This window comes from Camellia sinensis, chromosome 3 (genome assembly GCF_055761805.1).
Source record: "Camellia sinensis isolate YWXY chromosome 3, ASM5576180v1, whole genome shotgun sequence".
NCBI lineage: Eukaryota > Viridiplantae > Streptophyta > Magnoliopsida > Ericales > Theaceae > Camellia > Camellia sinensis.
In genome coordinates this window covers 85,170,764-85,195,229 of record NC_138963.1, presented here as the reverse complement: position 1 = coordinate 85,195,229, position 24,466 = coordinate 85,170,764, and the positions used below count along the sequence as shown (strand labels likewise).

Here is a 24,466-nt window from a genome sequence, read left to right as displayed (position 1 = left end):
ATAAATTCTAAGTACTCCACCATGACTCCATGAATTGTTGTTTTATTTGAGTGTTGGTGAGAAAAAATGTATTAAAAAAAGTGAGGATTATGAGATTTATTTGAATGCCTTAGGCTCGACATTGTTATGTTTGTTCTCATGAGTAGATGAGGGGTTGTGTATATATATATTGTTGCCTCGTTCTTAAGAGTAAATAAGTGCTTTGATTTACGTGCCTACGTATATGCTACCCGTCTGGGGAGTGTGAGTCAAACTCGGGATGATATCTCCATGCAAGTTTGGCTTCAGAGAGGTGTTAGATATATGGAAGGCACATGAGATATATGTGTAGGCCGAAAGTGAAGGGCCGAAGTGGTGGAATTAAGGTACAAAGAATTAAATATGAGCTTATTGGTATGGTTTGAATTGTTTTGATTTGTACATCTCAAAAAAAAGTAAACGACCTTGATAAATTACGAAATTTGGGCAAAGGCATATATACATAATTCTAGACAACTTTTGTATTTTAACTTTTTATTAAAAAGATCAATTAGAACTTGTAATCAAATCATCTTAGTAGCAATAGTTTTTATTCATTTTAGCAATGTAGATTTTAGATATTGTTTTAACCTACAAAACGAGCTCATTTTCATTGATTTCGCGTATGCTAAAGTAAAAATTTATTCTGAACACTTTTCATATTTTTAACTTTTTCGAAAAAAAGTCATCTTAGGGCAGTTTCTTTTCGTTTTCAACTTTAGGTTTTTCGGTCGATTTCCGTCTAGGTTCTTCTATCAAGTTTTTCTCTCAACCTGTTTACTTTCTACTAAATTCTTCCACTTTGTTTTTTAGAAAATTTGATTATGTACAACTTTAAGCATGAAATGGTGTATTTTTATATTTCTTCAGTAATTTACTCATGATTAAATTATACTAACTTTATTTTTTTGCAGAATCGTGGGTCTTACTAACTTTTTATGCAGGGCTAACCCACTATATTTTATTTATTTATTTATTTATTTTTATATACTCAATTTATATTTACTTGTGTACGAGCAAGAAACTAAATGCCACTATATCTCGGGAAACTACCCATTCTTCTCGGTGCGGATGGAGCTACTTGTCTTGTCCCGTAACAAGAATTAAATGTACTTTTGTTTGTGTCTAGAGGATACATGGCTGTCAGATCTTGTATTCATACCAATATACTTGTATACTAACCCGTTTTGTCTATTGGCATCTGGGGTGCATTTTGTTTAAGCGCAACCAAGCTTCCTTTGTAAGATTAGTTGGGATTATGGTGGTGACAAGAAATAACTACAATTGTAGGACCTGTCTCTCGGACTTCTTTTGTTTTCTGGAGTTTAGGGTTGATATTAGTTTGTTTATTTATTTATTTATTTTTTACTTTAGTATTTTGATAACTTGGCATTGTGAGTTATTTTCTAACTTTACATTATTTAAGTTGTTTTGACTATTTGTTGCTACTTTAATGTCTGAGGTATTGGATAGTTATGAATTTATGATAGATGGTTTGATTGGCATTTTGTTATTTATTTATTTTTTTTATCCCTTGTAATTTTTTTTTAATCCCTTGTAATGTCTTTTTTTGAGTATTGAAATTTACTTAAACCAAATTGAGACAAAAACATTTAAATTTTGTTTCACCCAGAGGATTTTGATGATGGAATATTGATTGGGATTTAGTCCTAATTTAATATTTAATTGTCCAAATTTTGAGGTGTGAAATATTGCCTATATATATGCTGGATTAAGTTAGACTAATCAAGTGGGATTAAAGCTAGTTAATTAAGCTAAAGTCTAATTAATCTAACTTAATTTTAATTGATTTATTCTAATTATTTTGATTCAAATCAAATTTTAATCAAATTTGCCATATGATCCTAAATATTCCAATTAGCCTATTGAACTAGTTAATCTTGGTTTTTGAATCTATTTCGGCTTTCAATTTCAATTTCCAAGTTGGTATTCTAATAGATAATCTATAAGCAAACAAATAGGTACAAATTAAACATATAATTATGCAATTATACTCAATAAAATATTATATAAAAATAATACTGTAGACACCCCATTTTTGACGGCCCCTTTAAGACTTGGATGTTCTTGCAGGTACGTCCTATAATGAGTCTGATTGCTCGTTGAGCGCTCGAAGTTCGCGGCAAAACGCCACAGGTTTGATTTTTTCAAACCCTGCATCCATTCTGTTTCATCTTTGGACCATGTCTAGGTCTTTTTAGCATGATGTTGTTGATGGCCTGCCGGCCATCCTTGAGGGCTGCAGGCCATGGCTCTTGGCTTACCAGCCATTGATGTGCCCTGTCAGCCATCAATGAAGCCCTACTGGCCATCACTGATGGCCGGCCGGCCGGCCACCAATGCATCAACAGATATTTTGTAATATTTTGTGCCAGCTGTTTGCACAGACTGAGACATCTTCCAACACGTGTGTGGCTGGATCTTTATGAGGGGATTTTGCATTCTCTATATATAGATGCTCTCTCTTGCATGTGCAAGGGTTAGAAAATTTTGAAGACAAAAAAAACTCTCTCTCTCTAGAATTCTCTCTCTCTAGATATTTTGTGCCTTATAGCCTAAATACTCTACACTTTTGCATATGAACCCTTGATCAAACTTGATCACCATTGAGTTGAGGTTACTTGAGGCCCTCTTTGAGCTATAGAAGAGGATCTTGGCTTGGTTTAGCTTGGTTTTAGTGTCTAAATTGCATCTTGTCTTCAAGAGGTATAACACTTGTGTTTTGAACTTGTTTTCAATACTTGTTTTGTCATCTTTTCAAACTGTTTTTGTGTTGATTTTGAACTCTCAAAAACTCTGTTTTTATGGTTTAAAAGTGTTGGTTTGAGGTCTCTTTGAGTTAGGGGGTGGTCCACCATTCTTGCTTTCTTTGCTTGTTAAGCTTTTGTACCATTTTCTATCACTTTAAAACCAACTTTTGTGCGCCTTTCAACCACTGAATTTCAGAGGATTTTCAGTGGTAAAAACCATATTTTGAGATCTAAAATTGGAGGGGTTAGCCTCCCCTCCTTGTCTCTTGTTTGCATCCCTAGGTAACTTTGTGTGTTAGCATGTTTTTCTAGCCTAAGTTAGCTTTTGTCCAACATGTTTTTGCCACTGTTTTGGCTCTGTTTTGGGCTGGTTAATTCATTTGAGGCTTGTATTGCATAGTTATAGGACTAATTCCTTCACTAGCTTAGTGTTTTAAAGTTTTGAGCATCATTATTTTGAGTTGAAAGCATGTTTTAGTATTGTTTTGCACTCCATTTCAGCATTTTTAACCTCTGCAACCTCCCTCCATTCTTCACTCTTTGTTTGCTTTGAAAGTGGTTTTAAATCACTTGTTTGCCAAAGTATGAAATTGAGATGTTACACCTAATGGTTTAATCCCTTAGGGGATTCAGTACCAACAGTGTAATGCCTCTTTCATGTCCAAAGTATCTTGTGATTTGAATCATCTTTCCATTAGAAGACACTCACCTTAGACTTAATCAATTGAAGAATGAATTGATAATTAAAATGAGTAAACAAAAATGATAAGTAAAACTTGAGCAAGATAAGCATATTGTGTTGCATTACATGTGTTCAATTTTAGTGATTAATCCCAATACCATCATCCCTATCTCTTTCTCTATTTTCCCTCTGTCTGCGAGTTTGGTGATGGTATGAAGTGTTGTTGAATTCTCTTTTATTTTGGTATGAAAATTTTATATAATTTTCTTTAAAAGAAAATAATCTTCAAAAATCAATTATCCATACATGTTTGTTGAACAAAATGTAGACTAATGAATCTCACATCAGTAAAATATTGAGCTTACACCATTCAATACTCAAGTATGTTTCATGTTTTGTTATGAAAAGCAAAATTTTGAATATTGCATTATTTCTATACAAAAAAACTCGTTATCTCTGTTCAGCACAACCACCAATCCGCCACCACCTCCCTCTCTCCCTTCTCAAATTGCTACAACTGTTAATTCACCAATCACCACAATCACCAATCCATCGTTACTTCTCTAACGCTGTGTTTAGTTGAAATTTTTTTAAAAAATTTAGAAAGAAAAAGAAAAAAGATATGTAAAACTAAATAAAATATAAACATATTTTATTCACATTTCACCTATATTTTCTTTCTCCCTTTTCAATTTTTTTTCTAAATCCCCCGACTAAACACAGTATACGGAGAAAAAAAAAAGTGCTTCAAGCATTCAAGACATGCCTTTCCCGACCAAATTTAAAAAATAATAATAACAAAGAGAGAGAAGAGTAGGCATGGATGATGATAATAGAAACAGTAGTATGTGTAGCTCAATTGTTTGATAGCCTGTGGTGCTCAAAATTTCAGAGGGTAAAACAAGGGGAAAAAAAGGTAAATGTCACTCAAATTAAAAACAAGATGACACCCAAAGAAAAGGAAGATAAAAAATAAAAAAAAGTAAAGACTGAAAAAAATATTCATGAAGAAACCAGGAGGGGTCCTGCTTCTACAACTAAACTCCATGACTGATACGCCTCTTTTCCAAACTCAAAGGATGTTACTTGGCTAGTGAAGCAGAAGAGTAAATCAATCCTGTTTGTTATGTGAAAGTCTTGCACGGTGTCGGAGCTCTGCTCTTTTCCACCTCACAATTAGATAACATAAGGAGAAGAGGGTGTTTACCTGTAAATGAAATCAAGACAATCAAGGCATTTTGGTAAGAAGTTCGACATATTAAGGTACAGCGGGGAAGAGAGGATCAAGTGATTGTCAACTCTAACCAATATTATTATTGCAATGACAAGAAGAGGCCCGGACCAGAGCACTGAGAGAAAGAGTCCTTGAGGATCAAAATAATTCTGACCCGCAAAGCTTTTCCAGTTGTCTCTCAGAGAACTATTAAGTGTCTCAGCAAAATATACACCAGCCACTGCACCACATCACCGATATAAATCAAGTTGAATCTCCCAAGAGCAATAGATATAAATGATGAACTTTTGATAGTTGACTTTCCATTCATTCAACATTCATCACATAAAGAGTTCGATAACATTTGATGAAGGCAAAGTTAGGTTTTTGAACGGGTGGCAAGTTTCTTGGCTATGTGAACAGTGTACTTAGGATACTGCAGATTAGAAGAAAAATAAACATAGCCATTTTTCTTGTCTTTAACTGTTAAAGAGGAAAGTTGGACACAAACTATCAAAAAAGGCATAAAATCTTTTGTCATCAACATTTCAACATCCAGCGGAGTACCTTATGTGCAAAATTCAAGAAGGAGATAAGCATGACCTCCCTCTCTCCTTTAGGTTATAAAGTAGCTAAATTGATTAAAAAAAGTAATGTTGATGGAAGAGTTAGCCAACCCAACACCACCCCTTCCATGAGCATATGGGGAGAGGCAAGATAAAGATAACACACAAATAAAAATGATGCAGTTAAATATAAGAGAAGAAAATAGACTTTGCATATTAGAATAATTTCATTGTTGGGCCTAGTCTTAGACTTTTAGTAGACTCCTGTTTTATGATTATCTAGATTTTAAGTATTAATATCATTTTCAAAAAACAATAAAAATAAAAAAATCAAATTAAATGTTAATATGATAATCTTTACATACACACAGGCACATGTATATATGTAATTTTTCAGAGTAAGGTATTTTGGTAAATTTAAAATTTTCTAGATATGGGTTGCACGGGTCACCTAAATTTTTTTTTTTTGATCAGCTGGGTCAACTTATATTATATTGTCAACTTTTGGGCTTTATTATGGTTTTTACTTTTTTTTGGGGGGGGGGGGGGGGGGGGGGGGGGGGGGGGGTGTGGTTGTGTGTGTGCGTGTGTGGTGGGGTGTTGTTCCTTTCCAACCAAATCTTCCAAAATATAGCAAAAGTTACACAATCCTGAAGAGCATGTGCTTTGCTTTGGCACCAAATCCCCTATACTCAATCAAAAGCATCTGTATGTTGTAGGGAGGAGCCATACCTACACCACATCCACCAAATCAAACCAAACCTTGCCTTAAAGTCCCATCAAATGGGATCGGCTGCATGAATCCTTCTTCTCCACTCAACTCTATCCAAGGCCATTTCGTTAGTCAAATTAAGGAGATTCATATCTCTATTTACTACACTAGTCTATATCAATCTAGGTCTACCCCTTCTCCTAACACTACCATCTACTGTCACTGTATCGCATCTCTTCACTATTACCTCTGTTGGTCTCCGTTGTATATGACCAAACCATCTCAATCTATTCTCTTTTAACTTATCTTCTATCGGTACTACTCCTGCCCATTCTCGAATATACTCATTCACAACTCTGTCTTTTCTAGTCTTGTCACACATCCACCTTAGCATCTTCATCTCAACAACACTCATCATATCTACATGTTGTTTCTTAGTTGCCCAACATTCCGTCCCATACAATATCTCTGGTCTAATAACCGTTCTATAGAACTTCCCTTTTAGTTTAATGGACACTAGTTTATCGCACAATACTCCAGACGCACTCCTCCACTTAAGCCACCTCACCTTAATTCTGTGGACCACATCTACTCCAATCTCCCTAGTCGTTGTGATGATCAATCCTAAATAACGAAAATGTTCACTCTTAGGTAACTCTTGGTTCTCAATATTCACTTCTCTTTTGCTTTCATTGTGACTGTTACTAAAATTACACTCTATATACTCTGTCTTAGTTCTGCTTATCCTAAATCCTTTATATTCAAGTGTTTTTCTCCAAATCTCCAACTTAGTGTTAACTCCTTCTCTAATCTCATCCATTAACACGATATCATCTGCAAAAAAACATACACCATGACACTGATAATAGAGAAGAAACTTGTATATTGATTACATCAATGAATCAAAAGCTAAGTACAAATATATAATCTAATAGGATAAAACCCTAATAACCTAAAGGACTAAACAATCCTTAATGAATAATATAAACTATCACAATATACCACAATAATTATTCACTCCCCTCCCCCCTCAAACTGAGGATGCGAGTGCAAAAAGCATCGCAAGTTTGCCAAGAAGAAAACGAAAACGAGCAACGGTGTGAGTCTTCGTAAAAAAATTGACCAACTAAAGAGAGGAGGGAACAAAAGGGAGAATAATAGTGCTAGCCTGAAGATGCTATCTAACAAAGTGACAATCTATTTCAACATGCTTAGTCCGCTCATGGAAGACTGAGTTATAGGCAATCTGGACGCCACTCTGATTATCACAATATAACAGAGTCGGATCAGAAAGAGAGACACCCATATCAAAAAGAAGCCACCGAAGCCAAATGATCTCGGAAGTAGCATAAGCCATGGCACGATACTCAGCCTCAGCGATGGAACGAGCAACAACAGACTGTTTCTTACTCTTCCAGGATATGAGAGAATCGCCGAGGAAAACACAAAGACCAGAAGTGGATTTGCGATCAGAAATGTCACCTGCCCAATCAACGTCAGCATAGGTATGAAAAGTCAAGTCCGAAGAGGCAGATAACAGCAAACATTGCAACAAAGTGCCACGAAGGTAGCGCAGCGTACGGAGTAAGGCAGCCTAGTGTGTGGAACGGGGAGCAAAAACAAACTGACTAAGAATGCGCACATCATAGGAGATATCCAGACAAGTAACAGTGAGATAAACAAGGCACCCAACTAACTCACGATACAAAGTGGGATCCTCAAGCGGAACGCCATCAGAAACAAAAAACTTAGCATGCAACTCAAGAGGAGTGTCGACAATTTTGTCATCAGTGAGATTGGCACGAGAAATAATATCACGGGCATATTTAGTCTGAGCGAGAAGATACCCAATAGGAGAAATAGCAACCTCAATACCAAGAAAATACTGAAGAGACCCCAAATCCTTCATCTCGAACTCCTGAAACAATTGATGCTTAACCGCCTCAATAGTACTAGAATCAGAGCCAGTGATGATCATATCATCCACATATAAGAGAAGGAAAACAAGGCCAACCGAAGTGCGCCGAACAAAGAGAGCACAATCACGATGACTAGGGCAAAAACCAAGCTGAAGTGCAACAGAGTGAAATCACCCATACCAAGCACGAGAAAACTGCTTGAGACCATATAGAGCACGGCGAAGACGACAAACAACACCAGGAGCGTGAAAGAGACCCGGTGGAGGGTGCATATACACTTCTTCAACAAGATGCCCATTCAAAAAAGCATTTTTGACATCTAGTTGAAACAAAGGCCAGTGATAGGTGGCAGCAACAGAGATAAGAGTGTGAACAGTAGTCATCTTGGCAACAGGGGCAAAAGTCTCATCGTAATCAATTCCATACTCTTGAGAAAAGCCCTAGGCAACCAAACGAGCTTTGTATCGTTCCAAAGAACCATTAGAAAGGGTTTTGACCTTATAGACCCATTTACAGCCTACAATATTCTTGCCAGCAGGTAATGGAACCAAATCCCAAGTCTGAGTGTTAGCCAAAGCAATTAACTCGTCATTCATAGCAGTAATCCAATTAAGATCATGACAAGTTTCCTTGTAGGACCTAGGCTCAAAATAAGTATGAAGAGAATAAAGAAAAGACTGATAGGAAAGGGAAAAACATGTATTACCAAAACCATACCAGTTTGGAGGATGACGGTCTCGCATTGGAAAGCGATGTGCAGGAGGCGGGAAGGACAATAAAGCTAGAGACAGGCGAGCTCAGGAGTGCTTTGCGGCGCTGATAAACAAGAGGAGGAGCAGGGAAAGTGGGAGATGGAAAGGAAGCGGAAGTAGCTGGCGAGATATCAGAAGTGCTAGTAAAAGGCAAGGCAGAGACCTCAATATCAGAAACAAACTCATCGAGAGAAATATTAAGAGAAAATGGGTCAATGTGAACCAATTCATCCTTGGTAATAGGGACAGGAGTGGAAGATATAGCATAGTAGGGTAGTTTTTTTAAAAAGGTGACATGCCGAGACACATATAGCTTTTTGGTGGCAGGATCATAGCACTGATAACCTTTCTGATTAATGCCATACCCTAAAAAGACACATAGGACACAACAAGAACTAAGCTTAGAGCGCTCCTGTTTAAGAAGAAGCACAAAGCATGCAGAACCGAAAACACGAAGAAGAGAATAATTTGGAGTAACACCAAAAAGACGCTCATACGGAGTTGAGCCTGAGAGAAGAGGAGTAGGCATCCGATTGAGAAGATATGTAGCAGTGAGCACAACTTCTCCCCAAAAAAAATAGAAGGGACAAAAGACGAGAGCATCAAAGAGCAACTTGTATCAAAGAGATGGCAATGTTTGGGCTCAGCTCGACCATTTTGGGCAGGAGTGTCAGAACAGGAAGACTGATGAATAGTGCCATGAGTAGCTAAAAACTCCTCAAACTCAGACAAGTAATACTCACCCCTCAAATCAGAACAGAGAATTTTAATGGTGGCAGAAAACTGAGTGTGAATCATGGAGTGAAAATTGGAATATATTTTGTAAAAATCAGATTTTCGAGTCATCAAATAAACCCAGGTAAACCGACTGTAATCATCTACAAAAGACACATAATATTGCGAACCACCCTTGGTAACTATAGGGGAAGGACCCCAAACATCAGTATGAACCAATTGAAAAGGAGAAGATGAAATAAAATTACTTTAATTAAAAAGAAAAGCAGACATTTTAGCCAGTTTACAACCATAACACTCAGAAATATCCTCAATAGGAAAATTGCCTACATGTCCAGACCGAACTAACATCCTCAAACGATCACTCGACAGATGACCTAACGTAGAATGCCAAATATAAAATAAAGAAAACTTATTGTTTAAACAAAAAGAAGACAATGCAGTAGAAGACACTTCTGGAGGAACATGCAAGCTGTCCAAGATATATAGTTCTCCAACTCAACGTGCGATCCCAATTTGCTTATTGGATACCCGATCTTGCACAACACAATGAGAAGAGAAAATAACATCAAAACCAGAATCAGATAATTGACTAATAGAAATAAGACTGAGTGACAGGTGAGGCACATGAAATACAGGAGAAAGAGACAAATGGGAAGAGAAAATAGAACCAATAGATTTTATAGTCATAGAAGAACCATTAGCGGTAGCAATAGTGATAGAAGAAGAAGGAGAGACACAATTACTAAGGAGAGATGCAACATGGATCATATGATGTGGAATCAAAAACTCACGAAGTGTGGATATTACTTGAAGAGGATAAACCAGACAAACCTAACTGAGTGGTAGTCATAGCAGAGGCTTGGGATGAAAGATTTGGATTGGCCACCATGAAATACTTGAACTGCTCAAGCATAGACTGCATATTGGAAGTTGGACCATTCTCACAAACTGGTGCAGAAAAGTCGGCAAATGAGTGAGATCCCGAAGATGTCGGCTTCGAGGATAGTGGACCAGATGAACAACCCTTGGGCTGCAAAAGTTTAGGACAAGCATGTTTCCAATGGCCTTTCTGATGACAAAAACTGCACTCATCCATGGAAACCCGAGGCTTAGTCTTACCAGCAACCTGAAATAAAGGAGAAGGTGGGGTGGGCAAGAGCGGAGAAGTGGCAAAAACTGATTGGGAAGCAAGAGCATCATGAGCCACCTTAAACCGAGTTTCTTCTGCAATAAGCTCACGGGCAGCACCATCCACAGAAGGCAAGGAAGACCAATCAAGAATAGCTCCCCGAAGTGGCTCAAATTGATCACGAAGAGCTATAAGAAATTGAACAAGACGTTGTTTCTCCCGATACTTGGTATAACTGTCAAGTAACTGCAAATCTGATGGTTCCATCAAAGCAAGCTGATCCCAATAAGTAGTCGTCTCATTGTAGAACTCCTGAATAGACTTACCTTTCTAACTAGCACTGCAAATATACATCTCAAGTTCATACTGTTTTGCAAAGTCAAACGCAAGGTACATAGTTTTCAAATAGTCCCAAACTTGTTTAGAATTAGAATACTTGGAAAAATTCATACCAATGGTAGTTTGAACTGAATTATGAAACCAAGTAAGAATTTGTGCATTTTCCTTATCCCATATAGCAATATCAGCCTCAGTTTCTTAGGATTCCGTAGGTCTAATAGTCACACCAATAACATAGTTCCACATGCCTTTACGCATTATAAAATTTTTCATTAAATGAGACCAATAAAAGTAATTGGTACCATCTAATTTAGTGGTAATAGCTTGTAATTTATAATTAGTCATAGTGCTATAGTTAAGCAACATAGTAAAATCAAAATAGAGTGACTATTAGAGATAACCAGAATTGCTATTGCTATAATTAAAGAATCAGTTAGGTCAAACTTATAATGAACCCAACACCACAAATATCAGACTGGAAGAGAACAACCAAGGCAACGAAGAAAGAGAGACTGAACCAAGTACCAGAAGTCAAAGTCGACACCAGAGGGCAGGCCTTACACTAATCGTGTGCACTAGAGGGCGAGACAGAGCGAGTCACACAGAGGGAGGGCAGACCTTACGCTGATCGTGTGCACTAGAGGGCGAGACAAAGAGAGTCGCAAAGAGGGATCGATTGAACCAACCTAGAGACCAGAACCAGCAGATGGCCTGCGATGAACAGGACAGAGAACCCAGCGAAGGCCTTGCGAAGAGAGAGAAAAGGGCTGTGATGGTCGATGATGACCTGCGAAAGGTATGCTAGTGTCTGGAATTTGGCTCTGATACCAAAATAATAGAGAAGAAACTAGTATGTTGATTACATCAATGAATCGAAAGCTAAGTACAAATATATAATATAATAGGACAAAACCCTAATAACCTAAAGGACTAAACAATCCTTAATGAATACTATAAACTACCACAATATACCACAATAATAATTCACAGGCACATCATCCTGACTACTGCGCGTCAACTCATCCACAACTAAAGCAAAAAAATAAGGACTTAAGATTGATCCTTGGTGTAACCCTACAAAAATTGAAAATTCACTCGTCTCTCCAGTAAGCGATCTAATAGTAGTCACCACACCTTCATACATATTCATCTAATCACATCAGTGTAACCTTTTGTCACTCATTTCTTCTCTAACACCCACCAGATTATATCCCAAAACACTCTATCACATGCCTTTTCAAGATCGATAAAAACCATATGAATGTCTCTTTTATTTTTTCTATATTTTTCTATTACCCTTTTCAAAAGATAGATCGCTTTCATTGTTAACCTACCAGGCATAAACCCAAATTGATTCTCTGAAGCCTCTGTTATATCTCACATTCGACCTTTCATCACTCTCTCTTACACTTTCATTGTGTGACGCATTAACTTGATTCCTCTATAGTTCTTACAATTCTAGACATCTCTTTTATTCTTATATATTGGCACTAAAATACTCTTTCTCCATTCCTCTGGCATTTTTCTAGTTAACAAAATCTTGCTAAATAACCTAGTCAACAAAACAACCCCCTTCTTACTCAAACATTTTTACACTTCAATAGGTATATCATCGGGTCCTAAAGCCTTATTCAATTTCATCTTCTTAAGTGCAAACTCCACTTTAAAGTCCCTAATCCTACGATAGAACCTGTATTCCTGGTATTCCTGATTATTGCCTACTTCCTCCCTTTTTGACCTACCTCTATGTTCCTCATTTAACTACTTCTCCAAATAGTTCTTCCACCTCTCCTTAATCTTTTCATCATTCACCAACACCTTAGAGTCCTCACCCTTGATGCACTTTAACCAGATTAAAATTTCTTGTTTTCCTCTCTTATCTTAGCAAGTTTGTATATTCTCTTCTCTCCCTCCTTACTATCTAGTCTAGTGTATAGGTCATCATAGGCTTTCAACTTAGTCTCCCTCACTACTTTTTTAGCCTCCTTATTGGTCAATCTATAACGCTTAAGGTTTTCTTCAGTTCTGTCATTCTGCCACTTTTTAAAGCTCTCTTTTTTCGTCTTTATTACTACTTGAACCTCCTCCTTCCACCACCAAGTTTTCCTAAAGTTGAGTCCCTGTCCTTTCAACTCTCCAAGAACTTTCCTTGAGATTCTCCTCATACAATTGGTCATCAAGTTCCACATAGTGTTAACACCATCTTCTAAGTCCTAAGCACTTTCTTTATCCATTCTATACTTAAATGTGTCTAGTTTCTCCCCTCTTAAGTCCCACCATCTAATCCTGCGACGCCCACTATCTTTCTGAGTTTGGTATTGCCCTTTAAAGCATATATCTAGTACCAAAATCCTATGATGAGACGTTAAGCTCTCTTTAGAAATCACCTTACAATCGCTGCATTTTAGACGCTTCCCTTTTCTTACTAGAAAGTAATCTATTTGGCTCCTAATTGACCCATTCTTGAAGGTTATCAAATGCTCCTCTCTCTTCTTATACATAGTATTGGCCACCACTCTCAGCTACCTAACACATCACATCCACCATATAAAACAATTTCCGCTAGAACAATAAAGCCACCGGACATTGCAAAAAATGATAGCTAATACTTTCCTCATCCCTCCTACATGACAAGCTACACAACTGTGGAAGCAAAGAGTAATTGGGGGGTCTCCTTTAAAACAAATCATTGACATTAATCTTATTATGAGCCAATGACCATAAAAATACTTTCACAATATTTTCATTTAGACAACAAGGAAAATCACCATGCATCATTGCACAATGCCGCAAATATGAGAAGACACATTTACCCAAAAGAAGATAAAAACTTACGAGCAAGAAGAAACAAACACATCTGGAAATTGATATTCTTCCTTGAGATGATTACTACTAGTAGCAACACAACATGGAACGACATCAAGCATATTAACCAAGGTTCCTGCAGAAAAGAAAGAACAAATAAAGTTAAGAAACCAAAATCTGATCTCATAACTAATGAACTAAGTAGAACTTAAGTAGTTAGAAGAAAAATGTTTGACTTTTATATTATATTGCATTTGTATACATAATTTACTAATTTCCAAACTTTAGTGATATATCACAGGAAAACAAACCTACACCAAAGGTGTAGGTTTTTTGTCTTAAAATTTTTATCTAATGCACTCTCAGTTGAACACTTGTGCCTTAAAATTCTGGTTTTTCCACTAAGATTTCAATCACATTGTGTGATTTTAATGATGATCATGAAAAAAAATTAAAGAAAAAATAGATTTATAAGCATTACCATTCAAATTTTATAAAGTAATAGAAAGACTGTCACATTAAAGAATACTAAGAATTCAAATGTTTGAGCTTCAAGATTCAATAGTTTTATGTTCTGCACTTGACACATTCATAATCAAAACAAAAACACTGATTCCATCTGTCCAACTTCTTCCAGGATTCCAATGTCCAGTTCTTTATACCCATGTGACTCATTAAATATCAAGTGTTTATTGAGAAACAAAAGATTCTAGTTAATACCTACAACAAAAACGGAAAAAAAGAATTCGGAGATGTAGAAACTTTCAGATATTTACAAAGAACAAAGTTTCATTATTATCTGAGTTTGTAAATGGAATTGAATTCAGGTCAAGCGTTTTACAATCAAGTTAAGGACCATGTCACACATTTATAGTTTTCGCGGCCAATCACTCACCTTTCCCATTTACCTAACTACTCATTACACCAATTCCCCTTTGCACACTCCTTCACATCAATCAAATTAAGATTCTAATTTTCTTTGCAATCTGACAATCACAGGACAGAGGGGGGTTTGTTTCATGGGACTGAGGAATGGGATTGGACTTTATGTCCAATAGATTTACTAATCCATGGTTTGGTTACAAAAATAAAAGTTGGACTAATAAGCAAATAAACATCATTTTCAGCCAAATAGTGCCGGGATTATTTGTCTCATGACAAAAGCCTCCCCTCAGGCTTCAAAGGTATCGCATTTCCCAATTGGTTTGGAACCCTAGGTGGACTTCCTATGTTATCCCTATTCACTTCTCCTCTCATATTTTCTTCTTGAACTTCCAATCAATGATAAGCTATTTTCAATAATAATTCTACCCACAAAATGGTAATAAATTACCATCAATTAACCACCTAGAAATTCTAATTGACATACCAATTGGTTCATGAACTTAAGACCTGATTTATACTGGAAAAACAACATATTCAGTCTAATTTAGACAAGTACTACTTCAATAACAATCCTAATTGAAACCCCATCAAATGGAGAAATTCCACACCCCCCTCCCTCCACCCCAAAAAATAAATAAATAAATAAATAAAAATTCGAAATTTTATATTCAATTTAGTTTACTGGACAAACAAATCCACAACAAGGTTACGTATATCTTTCAACGCGTGTTTGTGTATATATATATATAGAGAGAGAGAGAGAGAGAGAGGTGTGCACCATCCAATCAATGGCATGGAAGAAGCCGATGAAGTTGTCGAAAGCCGGTCGAAGTCCGAAGCGAAGCTCGGCAGTGAGTTTCTCGACTAGATCTGCCATTTGGTCCATGTGCTCGCCCATAGCTGATTTCAGCTCTTCCAATTGGGAAATTTTTGATCTAACGATGAGAGGAAGTGATGAATCTGAGATGGTGATACAGTCTCTCTCTCTCTCTGTGGCAATGAAACGAGGCCGTTTGGCATGGTGATGAATCTGTGTGTGCAATGTGTAAATTGTAGAAGAGAGTCGGCTTTGAATTCCAATTGTCAATGAAACGAGGCCGTTTTTCTGGCTGGATACCCAGATCCTACTCATGTAAATGCCTGGCCCATCTCATTTTTGGCATGAGCCCAATCTTGGCCAGGCCGTAGCCTTAGTTGGCTCATTCATCCAGCCTAGCCTGCCCTATTTCTCGAAAGCCAAGCTGGCCCAGAGTCCGGCCCACAAACTCCATAACTAATGAACTAAGTAGAACTTAATTAGTTAGAAGAAAAATGTTTACGACTTCTATATTATATTGCATTTGCATACATAATTTACTAATTTCCAAACTTTAGTGATATATCACAAGAAAACAAACCTCCACCAAAGGTGCAGATTTTCTGTCTTAAAATTTTTTCTAATGCACTCTCAGTTGTATGCTTGTGCTTTAAAATTCTTGTTTTTCCACTAAGATAAGATTTCAATCACATTGTGTGATTTTAATGATGATCATGAAAAAAAATTAAAGAAAAAATAGATTTATAAGCATTACCATTCAAATTTTATAAAGTAATAGAAAGACAGTCACATAAAAGAATACAAAGAATTCAATGTTTGAGCTTCAAGATTCAACAGTCTCACTACAAGAAATTGCAGTTTTGGCGACCACTTTTGGTGACGAGGTCATTTTTTCGTAGTAAAAGCCATATTTTTTGCAACACAAGGATCAATTTCGTTGGTAAAGGTTAGCCTTTAGCGACGCTATTCCTGCACATTGCTAAAAGTCCAAAACATTCACTTGGCGCCAAAAACCAGGATGTGCGCCAAAAGTGAATTAGTTTTAGCGAGGCTTTTATAGTTTTGGCGATGCATTATGTGTCGCTATTAGTCTCCTTGTATTGGCGACAATGACTCTGCGTTGGCAAAGAGCTTTTCTTTTAGCGACAAAATAAATTTGTGTCACTGAAAGTTAGCCACTTATGAAGATTATGCAACTACATCGTTTTGATGTGTTCTTTAAAATTAAAAAAAAATAAAAAATAAAAAAAAAACCCCAAATCTTTATAAGTTAAATAAATAGATAAACATATCAGTGTAAACCCTCCACCTCCCAACTGCCTCTCCCTTCTCTATCTCTCTCTCTCAATAGTGATACGGTTTCCTGTAGCTCTCTCTCTCAATCGCACATGCAAACCCTCCTCCATTATTGTTGCTGCCTTCCGCCGTTGTATTCTTCCGGTTCTGTCGATTGCCTTTTTCCAATGTAAGTTTATTGTCTCTGTTCTCTATCACTATCTCATTTTGCCTCTGTTTCTTCTTTCTTTTACTCATTTTCAAAACCCTGCCTATTTTAAACCCAAGTCATTACCCCACAAAAATTGCAGATCTATTTATTTTAATTAATTTCTGGGCAATTTGACTTTTTGATATGAATACATTGTTCGTATAAAGTTATGTGTTTTGATTGGGTTAATAATTGATTATGTTGTTTAAAGGGATGTGATGAGCTTTAACCTGATTGTCATGAACTAGAACAAAAAAATCTAGGACAGAAAGAACAGCCCGACATCTCTCAAAATTTCCACCTCTACATTGACTTTTATGTTATATATTTTTTCCATTTAATACATAACCTCCCTAGCTATTAAGAAATTTAGTTTCTACAATTTATAAATGTAAAAGGATAAATTTTAATTAAGAAAATTTTGTAAAAAAAAAATTGTGGTACACACCTGTGTATTATACACCCTAATTATAAATCATGTAGGATTTACGTATAAAGTTTTGTAGTGAACATGATTATGAGACTGGTGTTTTTGATTATGACTGAAAATAATACATGTTCGTTATGAGATTTTGTGGTATTTTATTAAGAATCAAAATAACCTTAATTATGAGACTTGTTTACATATAACAAACACCAATATATATATATATATATATATATATGACAAGGGATAACTTACATTTTTTGTTTTTTGAGAAGCTAAAGAAGTTTGTTATTAGAAAGTTGCAGAATATATTTTAACTTATATTTTTTAATAGGTAATGCTATAATATGCATTTCTTAAAAAGGGGTGTACCATATGTTAGTTGTGACATACCCAAAAGTGTCATTATCAAATCACTTTCTGTCATAACTTAATGGATCATAACCAAATACCTTTGAGGCACTACCAAAGGCCTCTTCGGTCATAGCCAAATTACAATCATAATAGGTCATAATCAAATCATAACCAATACCACAATGTGTCATAACCTTTAATTATAACCAAACTAAAATCCCATCTGATCCTAGTTGGGTTTTGAGGAAGATCTTAGGTCTTAGACCTATTATCTACCCTTTCATTAATCATATCGTGGGTAATGGAGCTAATACTTTCCTTTGGTTTGATAATTGGCACCCTTTGGGTTCTCTTTGGGTGAAGTTTGGGGAGAGAATTATGTATGATACCGCTCTCAATGGGGAGAGTAAAGTCTAGAAAATTGTGTCTCATGGCTCATGGAAGTGGCCTTCTGTTAATACCCATTCTATTGCTGATCTGATTGATTCTACCCCACCTAGTCTTGTCCCTAAACAGGGCCCTGATTCTGTGGTCTGGAATCTCAATCCTGATGGTGAGTTTACCATTAACTCTGTCTGGTCTGCTTGGAGATAGTCTTTTAATAAGGTGCAGTGGTCTGGTTTATTATGGGATTCATACTCCATCCCTAAAGCTAGCTTCATTACCTGGTTGGCTATCCAGAATAGGCTGAATACTAGCGATAGATAGAAGTTGTTTGGTATCTCACCCACTGCTAGGTACCCCCTATGCCAATATCATGCTGAAGATCATAACCATTTTTTCTTCACTTGCCCCTTTTTCTGAAAGGGTTTGGATGGCCATCAAAGCAAAGCTCAATGTTTCCTGGCCCACTATGCCTTGGTCTGAACTGGTAGACCATCTTGCACAGAATGTGAGGGGTAAGTCTTTGGGTTCCATCCTAAGTAGGCTTTCCTTCACTTGTTCTGTTTATAATATTTGGCTTGAGAGAAACCATAGAATTTTCACAAAACAGAAAACCCCTGAGGAGGTTCTCTTAAATACTGTGAATATGATTAGATTCAGAATTATGTCTGTCAAAAATCTGAAGAGGCAATCTAATGATAATTGGTTTCTATCAAATCGGAGACTCCCTGTCTCCATCCTGTAAAATGTTACTACTGTGCATACTGGTCCTGGAGCTGGAGGGTTACATATTTCTTCTGTTGGTGGAGTATGATGAGCTATATAATGTGTGACACTGCAACATTTCTTTCTAACTTTTGGCTGTGCAGATTGTCAAGCTGGCCACATTATAGTGATGGTGGGTTGAGGGAAAGTGGGCTCATACCTAGGTTTGAGTGTGAGGTTTCTGGAGGGTTGAGTGAACTGAGACCCTATATGATTTCTAAATCTGTTTATTTGCAGGACTGCATAGCTGGTACTGATGTAAGGGAGTTATTTGTTTGAGTGCCTAGTGATGCAAGTTTATATTTTTGGAGTGGCGTGGTTTTGGTTTGTTTTACCTGCTTCTTTGCTGAGTATGTTTGTATTGTTGTGGGTTAAGTATATTAGCATACATAGGAGTGAAATTTGCTGCAGGTCTTATCAGTCTTGTGGGTTGAGTGAACTAGCCAATATAGTGTGTGTATGTGTGTGTGTGTGCGCGCACGTATGAGGAATCATAGTTGAGTAACTCAGTGGCACGGTTATATAACAAACTTGGGCTTTTTCCTGGGGGGGTTTCTATTCCTACTCTTTTGGTTATTATCGGTTATGGATTCATATATGCCTTTGGAATGTAGCTCTATATATGGTTTCTATTTTGATCTCTTTTTTCCCAGGACATGCTGAATCCTTTTGGGAGGCAGTGATTACTGAGAAGACAATGGAGACAAATATTTTGGATGAGAGTTGTGAAGACTTCAGGAGGACCAGGCTGCAACAATGCGCCAGTTCTTTTTGTGTACTTCAACATGGAGGGTTTGTGTCTTTAATTATATTTACCTTTGTATATTGGTTTGATGCCTACCCCTTGTGGGCTGTGTTTGGGGAACAATCTCTGTCTTTTTGCTGTGGACAATCTGTGTCTTTTTTGGTGCTGCTGCTAGTATGCTATGGTGCTATTGTGCAGTTACCTTCTGCTGTTGCATTTTGCTGCTCTATGATGCTTCAATTAGTTGACTTTTGTTAGCCTTTACTTGTTCAGGATCCCTATTTCATTCAGATATGGTTGTTGAACAGGATGTTGGGGCTATCAAATGTCCTTCCTTGTGTGGAGTCTGTTGCTTGTCTGGGTCTTTTGCTAGCTAATCACTGTATTTAGTTGTAGGGCCTGGGGCATGCCCTTGTAATCCTGTATTTTTCTTTGTTTTATTTTATAACTTATTCACCCCCCCCCCCCCCCCACCCAAAAAAAAAAAAAAAAAAAAACCCCAGGAATTGGTTTGAACACCTTACCAAGGACAAAAGTGAATTGTAGAAACTCACGGAATAAGCATGAGACGCTTGGTTTCAAATTAAGCTCAAACTTACATGTATGAAACACTTGACAGTTAAAAATGAAAAAAGTTTAGTTAATTCAATTAATTTGAACTATATCTATATATTATTTTTGAAGTTAATGCATTGATAAAATACTCATGTTTTTATCTTTTTGTTGACAGGTTGGTAATGGATGTTTGTGGTTCGGCAGTGACATGGTCATTAAAGATATGATAGTTTGTCATTCGACAACGTAGTCGTTTATATTATTTTTCTTTGTTTCATTTAATAGGTTGTTTTGTTGAATATTTGGCTACATTTTGGTATTATTATGTTTTGAGTTGTTCGATATTTGGACACATTTTAAGATTCTTATATTTAGTATTGTTGGATATTTGAATGCAATTTGGGATTGTTTTCTATTTTAATACATTTGAGATTAATTTGGCTGCATTAGTAATTGTTACGATGTATGGCGTCAAGTTTAGTTTGTATAATTTGTTATACATAGATTTGTTTGTATGTTTTATAGAGAAGATACAAGTTATAAGGGAAAAAATCAAAGGGCAGCATTTTATGGAAAATTATTATTATATATGCAATATATACATGTCGGTGACTTTCATATTTTTAGCGACACAATCAATCATCGGTAAAAGAAATCTTATAGAAAATATAAATAATTTTTAATTGCTTTTGCCAATGCAAATTTGTTGCCAAAAGTGAGACTTTCTCGACAAACAACTCATCGGCAAAAGGCAACATTTATCGATGGAAATGCGTCACCAAAGGTTTACTTTTGCCAACTCATATTGTGTTGCTAAAAGTGTAATTTTTGCCGATGCAAATTTGTGTCGGCAAAAGTAACATAATCATTATATTTGAACTATTTCAGCGACGCATGATGAATTGCCAACGATGGGTGAAGGCTTTATCGACAACTATGTTCGTCGCTAAAGACATACTTTTACCAACACAATGATAAGTTCGTTGGCAAAGAGTTTTGCCGACTCACTTTTGCCTACGGGTTGCCGATGCAGTTTTATGTGCCGGCAAAACTTTTTGCCAAGGAGTTTTGACTTTTAGCAACGCATTTTGTTGCGCCACCAATATTGCATTTTCTTGCAGTGTCTTATGTTATACACTTGACACATTCGTAACCAAAACAAAAACACTGATTCCATCTGTCCAACTTCTTCCAGGATTCCAATGTTCAGTTCTTTATACCCATGTGGCACATTAAATATCAAGTGTTTATTGAGAAACAAAAGATTATAGTAAATATCTACAACAAAACGGAAAAAAAGAATTCGGAGATGTAGAAACTTTCAGATATTTACAAAGAACAAAGTTTCATTATTATCTGAGTTTGTAAATGTAATTGAATCCAGGTAAGGCATTTTACAATCAAGTTAAGGACCATGTCACACACATTTACAGTTTTTGCGGCCAATCACTCACCTTTCCCATTTACCTAACAACTCATTACACCAATTCCCCTTTGCACACTCTTCTCCACATCAATCAAATTAAGATTCTAATTTCCTTTGCAATCTAACAATCATAGGACGGAGGGGCGTTTGTTTCATGGGACTGAGGAATAGGATTGGACTTTATGTCCAATAGATTTACTAATCCATGGTTTGGTTACAAAAATATAAGTTGGACTAATAGGCAAATGAACATCATTTTCAGCCAAATAGTGCCGGGATTATTTATCTCACGACAAAAGCCTCTCCTCAAGCTTCAAAGGTATCGCATTTCCCAATTGGTTTGGAACCCTAGGTGGACTTCGTATGTTATCCCTATTCACTTCACCTCTCATATTTTCTTCTTGAACTTCCAATCACTGATAAGCTATTTTCAATAATAATTCTACCCACAAAATGGTAACAAATTACCATCAATTAACCACCTAGAAATTCTAATTGACATACCAATTGGTTCATGAACTTAAGACCTGATTTATACTAGAAAAACAACATATTTAGTCTAATTTAGACAAGTACTTCTGCAATAACAATCCCAATTGAAACCCCATCAAATGGAGAAATTCCACACCCCCCTCCCCCCACCCCAAAAAAAAAATAAAAAATAAAAAACAATTCGAAATTTTATATTCAATTTAGTTTACCGGACAAACAAATCCACAACAAGGTTATGTATATCTTCCAACGCATGTTTGTGTATATATATATATATATAGAGAGAGAGAGAGAGAGAGGTGTGCACCGTCCAATCAATGGCATGGAAGAAGCCGATGAAGTTGTCGAAAGCCGGTCGAAGTCCGGAGCGAAGCTCGGCAGTGAGTTTCTCGACTAGATCTGCCATTTGGTCCATGTGCTCGCCCATAGCTGATTTCAGCTCTTCCATTTGGGAATTTTTTGATCTAACAATGAGAGAGAGTGATGAATCTGGGATTAGGGGGAGCGTCTAGGAAGCAGGGGTGCGGGTACAGGTTCGCCGATACGGCAAATTTTAAAAAAAGTAGGGTACGGTACTGCTGGGATACGGTAATTTTTTATTTTTTTAAAAACAATTTATAGCTAATCAATAACATAATTAAAAATAGAAATTACAAAAAAAAATAATAATAACAGGGGGTCATTTTACATTCCTCCGTTTTTTTCTTTTTTCTTTTTGAAGATGATTATAGAGAAGGCTCTACACTTACACGTGCATGACATTTCAGTGGCTGTGGGAAAAAATATAAAAAGTATATATTCCAGTGACAAATATCATATTGCATATATATATGACATACATCAGGAAAAAAAAATCTAGACAGATCTTAGTTCAAAAATCTGGACATATATCATCAAAAAATCTGGACAGATCTTAGTTCAAAAAATCTGGACATATATCAGAGAAAAAAAAAAGACAGAACAGATCTTAGTTCTTCGTTTGCTGCCAATAAATAGTACAAAAATCTGGAAAATAAAAAGATGAAAAAAGAGGAAGAAGAATCGATCGTTTGCTGCGAAGAAACAGCACAAGAATCTCGACAAAAAAATTAAAGAAAGCGGACGAAGAATCAAAGAAGAAGAGGGGGAAGAATCGAAGATGAACTTACCTCTTCAATCGCACCTTCGAAGGAGAGAATCAATCAGCAGCACCTTCGATTAAACCTTTCGATCGCACCTTCGAAGTGTTCTTCAGACTCTCTTGGGAGTATTTCTGGAAGGAGATAATCGAATAGACATAGAACCCTAATTTTAATTGGTTCTTCAATCGCACCTTTGAAGTTCTTCAGTCTTGGGAGTATTTCGGAAGGAGATACTGAAAGGAGATGAGATGATCGAATGATATAGAGGGGTGTTTTGGATACACAGTAAAAAGCTTTTCCTTTTTCTTTTTTTTTTTTTTAGTCAAAAAAAAATTATATAAAAAATCTACTTTTTTTTTTTAATACAAAAAAGTCAAAAAGTCATAAAAAATTAAAAAAATAAAAAAATAAATTTTTTACTAATTTTTCAAAATACCACAGAATAATATAACCCTAATTTTGGTTTCATGGTTTATTTATTACAAAAGAATTCCATATTTTTATAATTTTTTAAAATCGACACAAAAAATTGCTGTAGTATCTTTTAATTTATAAAAAATCTCGTTTTTTATCCCGGAGTACCCAAAAACGTAAGCCATGGCGTACCCATCACTATAGTGACTGTATAAAACGCATTCGTTGCATTTTTGGGATACCCAGTACGTGTGCAGTCGTACCTGTACACGTACCCCACACCTGATAAGTACCCGGTACTTGTACGGCGGCATTTTTAGAGTATCTGTACTTCATAAGGAGGCGTGCTGTCACAGCATGATGTTGTGACAAACACAAGGTCATTTTGGTGCAAGCAGCACATAGCAAATGACAAAAACAACCTTAATAAAGAGCTGTTGTTATTTTCTCTTTCTGTAATTCTGTAATATCTTTGGTATATCGCATCTTACTTTTACTCCAAAAAATAAATAAACCAAAATGAAATAATACTTTGAGTAAATTAATAAATATACTTATTGAGATTTGTTTAAAATATATTTGTATAGTTCTAGAATTATAAATACCCATTTGACAAAAAAATGTATTTAACAAAATTAATAGAAAAAAAGTGAAATTCTTATTTACTTTTTTATATAATAATAAAATTATGAAAATTGTTAATTTTAATATATTTATGAAATGATTAAAATTATCAAGGGCAAATCATACCGGTGATCCCTATATTTGACCTCTTGAATCATTTTGGTCCTTATACTTTTAATTGATTAATTTTAATCCTCAATTTTAGATTCTGCATCAATTTGATCTAATTAATAATATCGTTAGTGTTTTTAAAGAAAAATTAATAACTTACTAAGTTAGCTAAATTTATAATTTTGCCCTTAAAAATATGGCACATGACAGCTATGT

General features: G+C 36.0%; 1 protein-coding gene across 3 annotated transcripts; it reads right to left on the bottom strand.

Annotated features, from left to right (window-relative positions):
- Nucleotides 1-4,295: 4,295 nt before the first annotated feature.
- LOC114284991 (uncharacterized) lies at nucleotides 4,296-23,549 on the bottom strand. Of its 3 annotated transcripts, none has more exons than XM_082920214.1 (6): nucleotides 23,129-23,364; nucleotides 22,288-22,444; nucleotides 15,308-15,464; nucleotides 13,675-13,780; nucleotides 4,777-4,925; nucleotides 4,296-4,678 (listed from the first exon to the last, which is right to left on the bottom strand). In XM_082920214.1, the coding sequence occupies exons 2-6, from the start codon at nucleotides 22,302-22,304 to the stop codon at nucleotides 4,583-4,585; spliced, it is 525 nt and encodes a 174-aa protein (XP_082776340.1). In that variant the 5' UTR covers nucleotides 22,305-22,444; nucleotides 23,129-23,364; the 3' UTR covers nucleotides 4,296-4,582. The 3 variants fall into 3 exon arrangements, with proteins under 3 accessions (XP_082776340.1, XP_082776341.1, XP_028083770.1); XM_082920215.1 differs by having other exon boundaries at nucleotides 15,308-15,802; nucleotides 23,129-23,362; XM_028227969.2 differs by lacking the exon at nucleotides 15,308-15,464 and having other exon boundaries at nucleotides 23,129-23,549.
- Nucleotides 23,550-24,466: the final 917 nt, after the last annotated feature.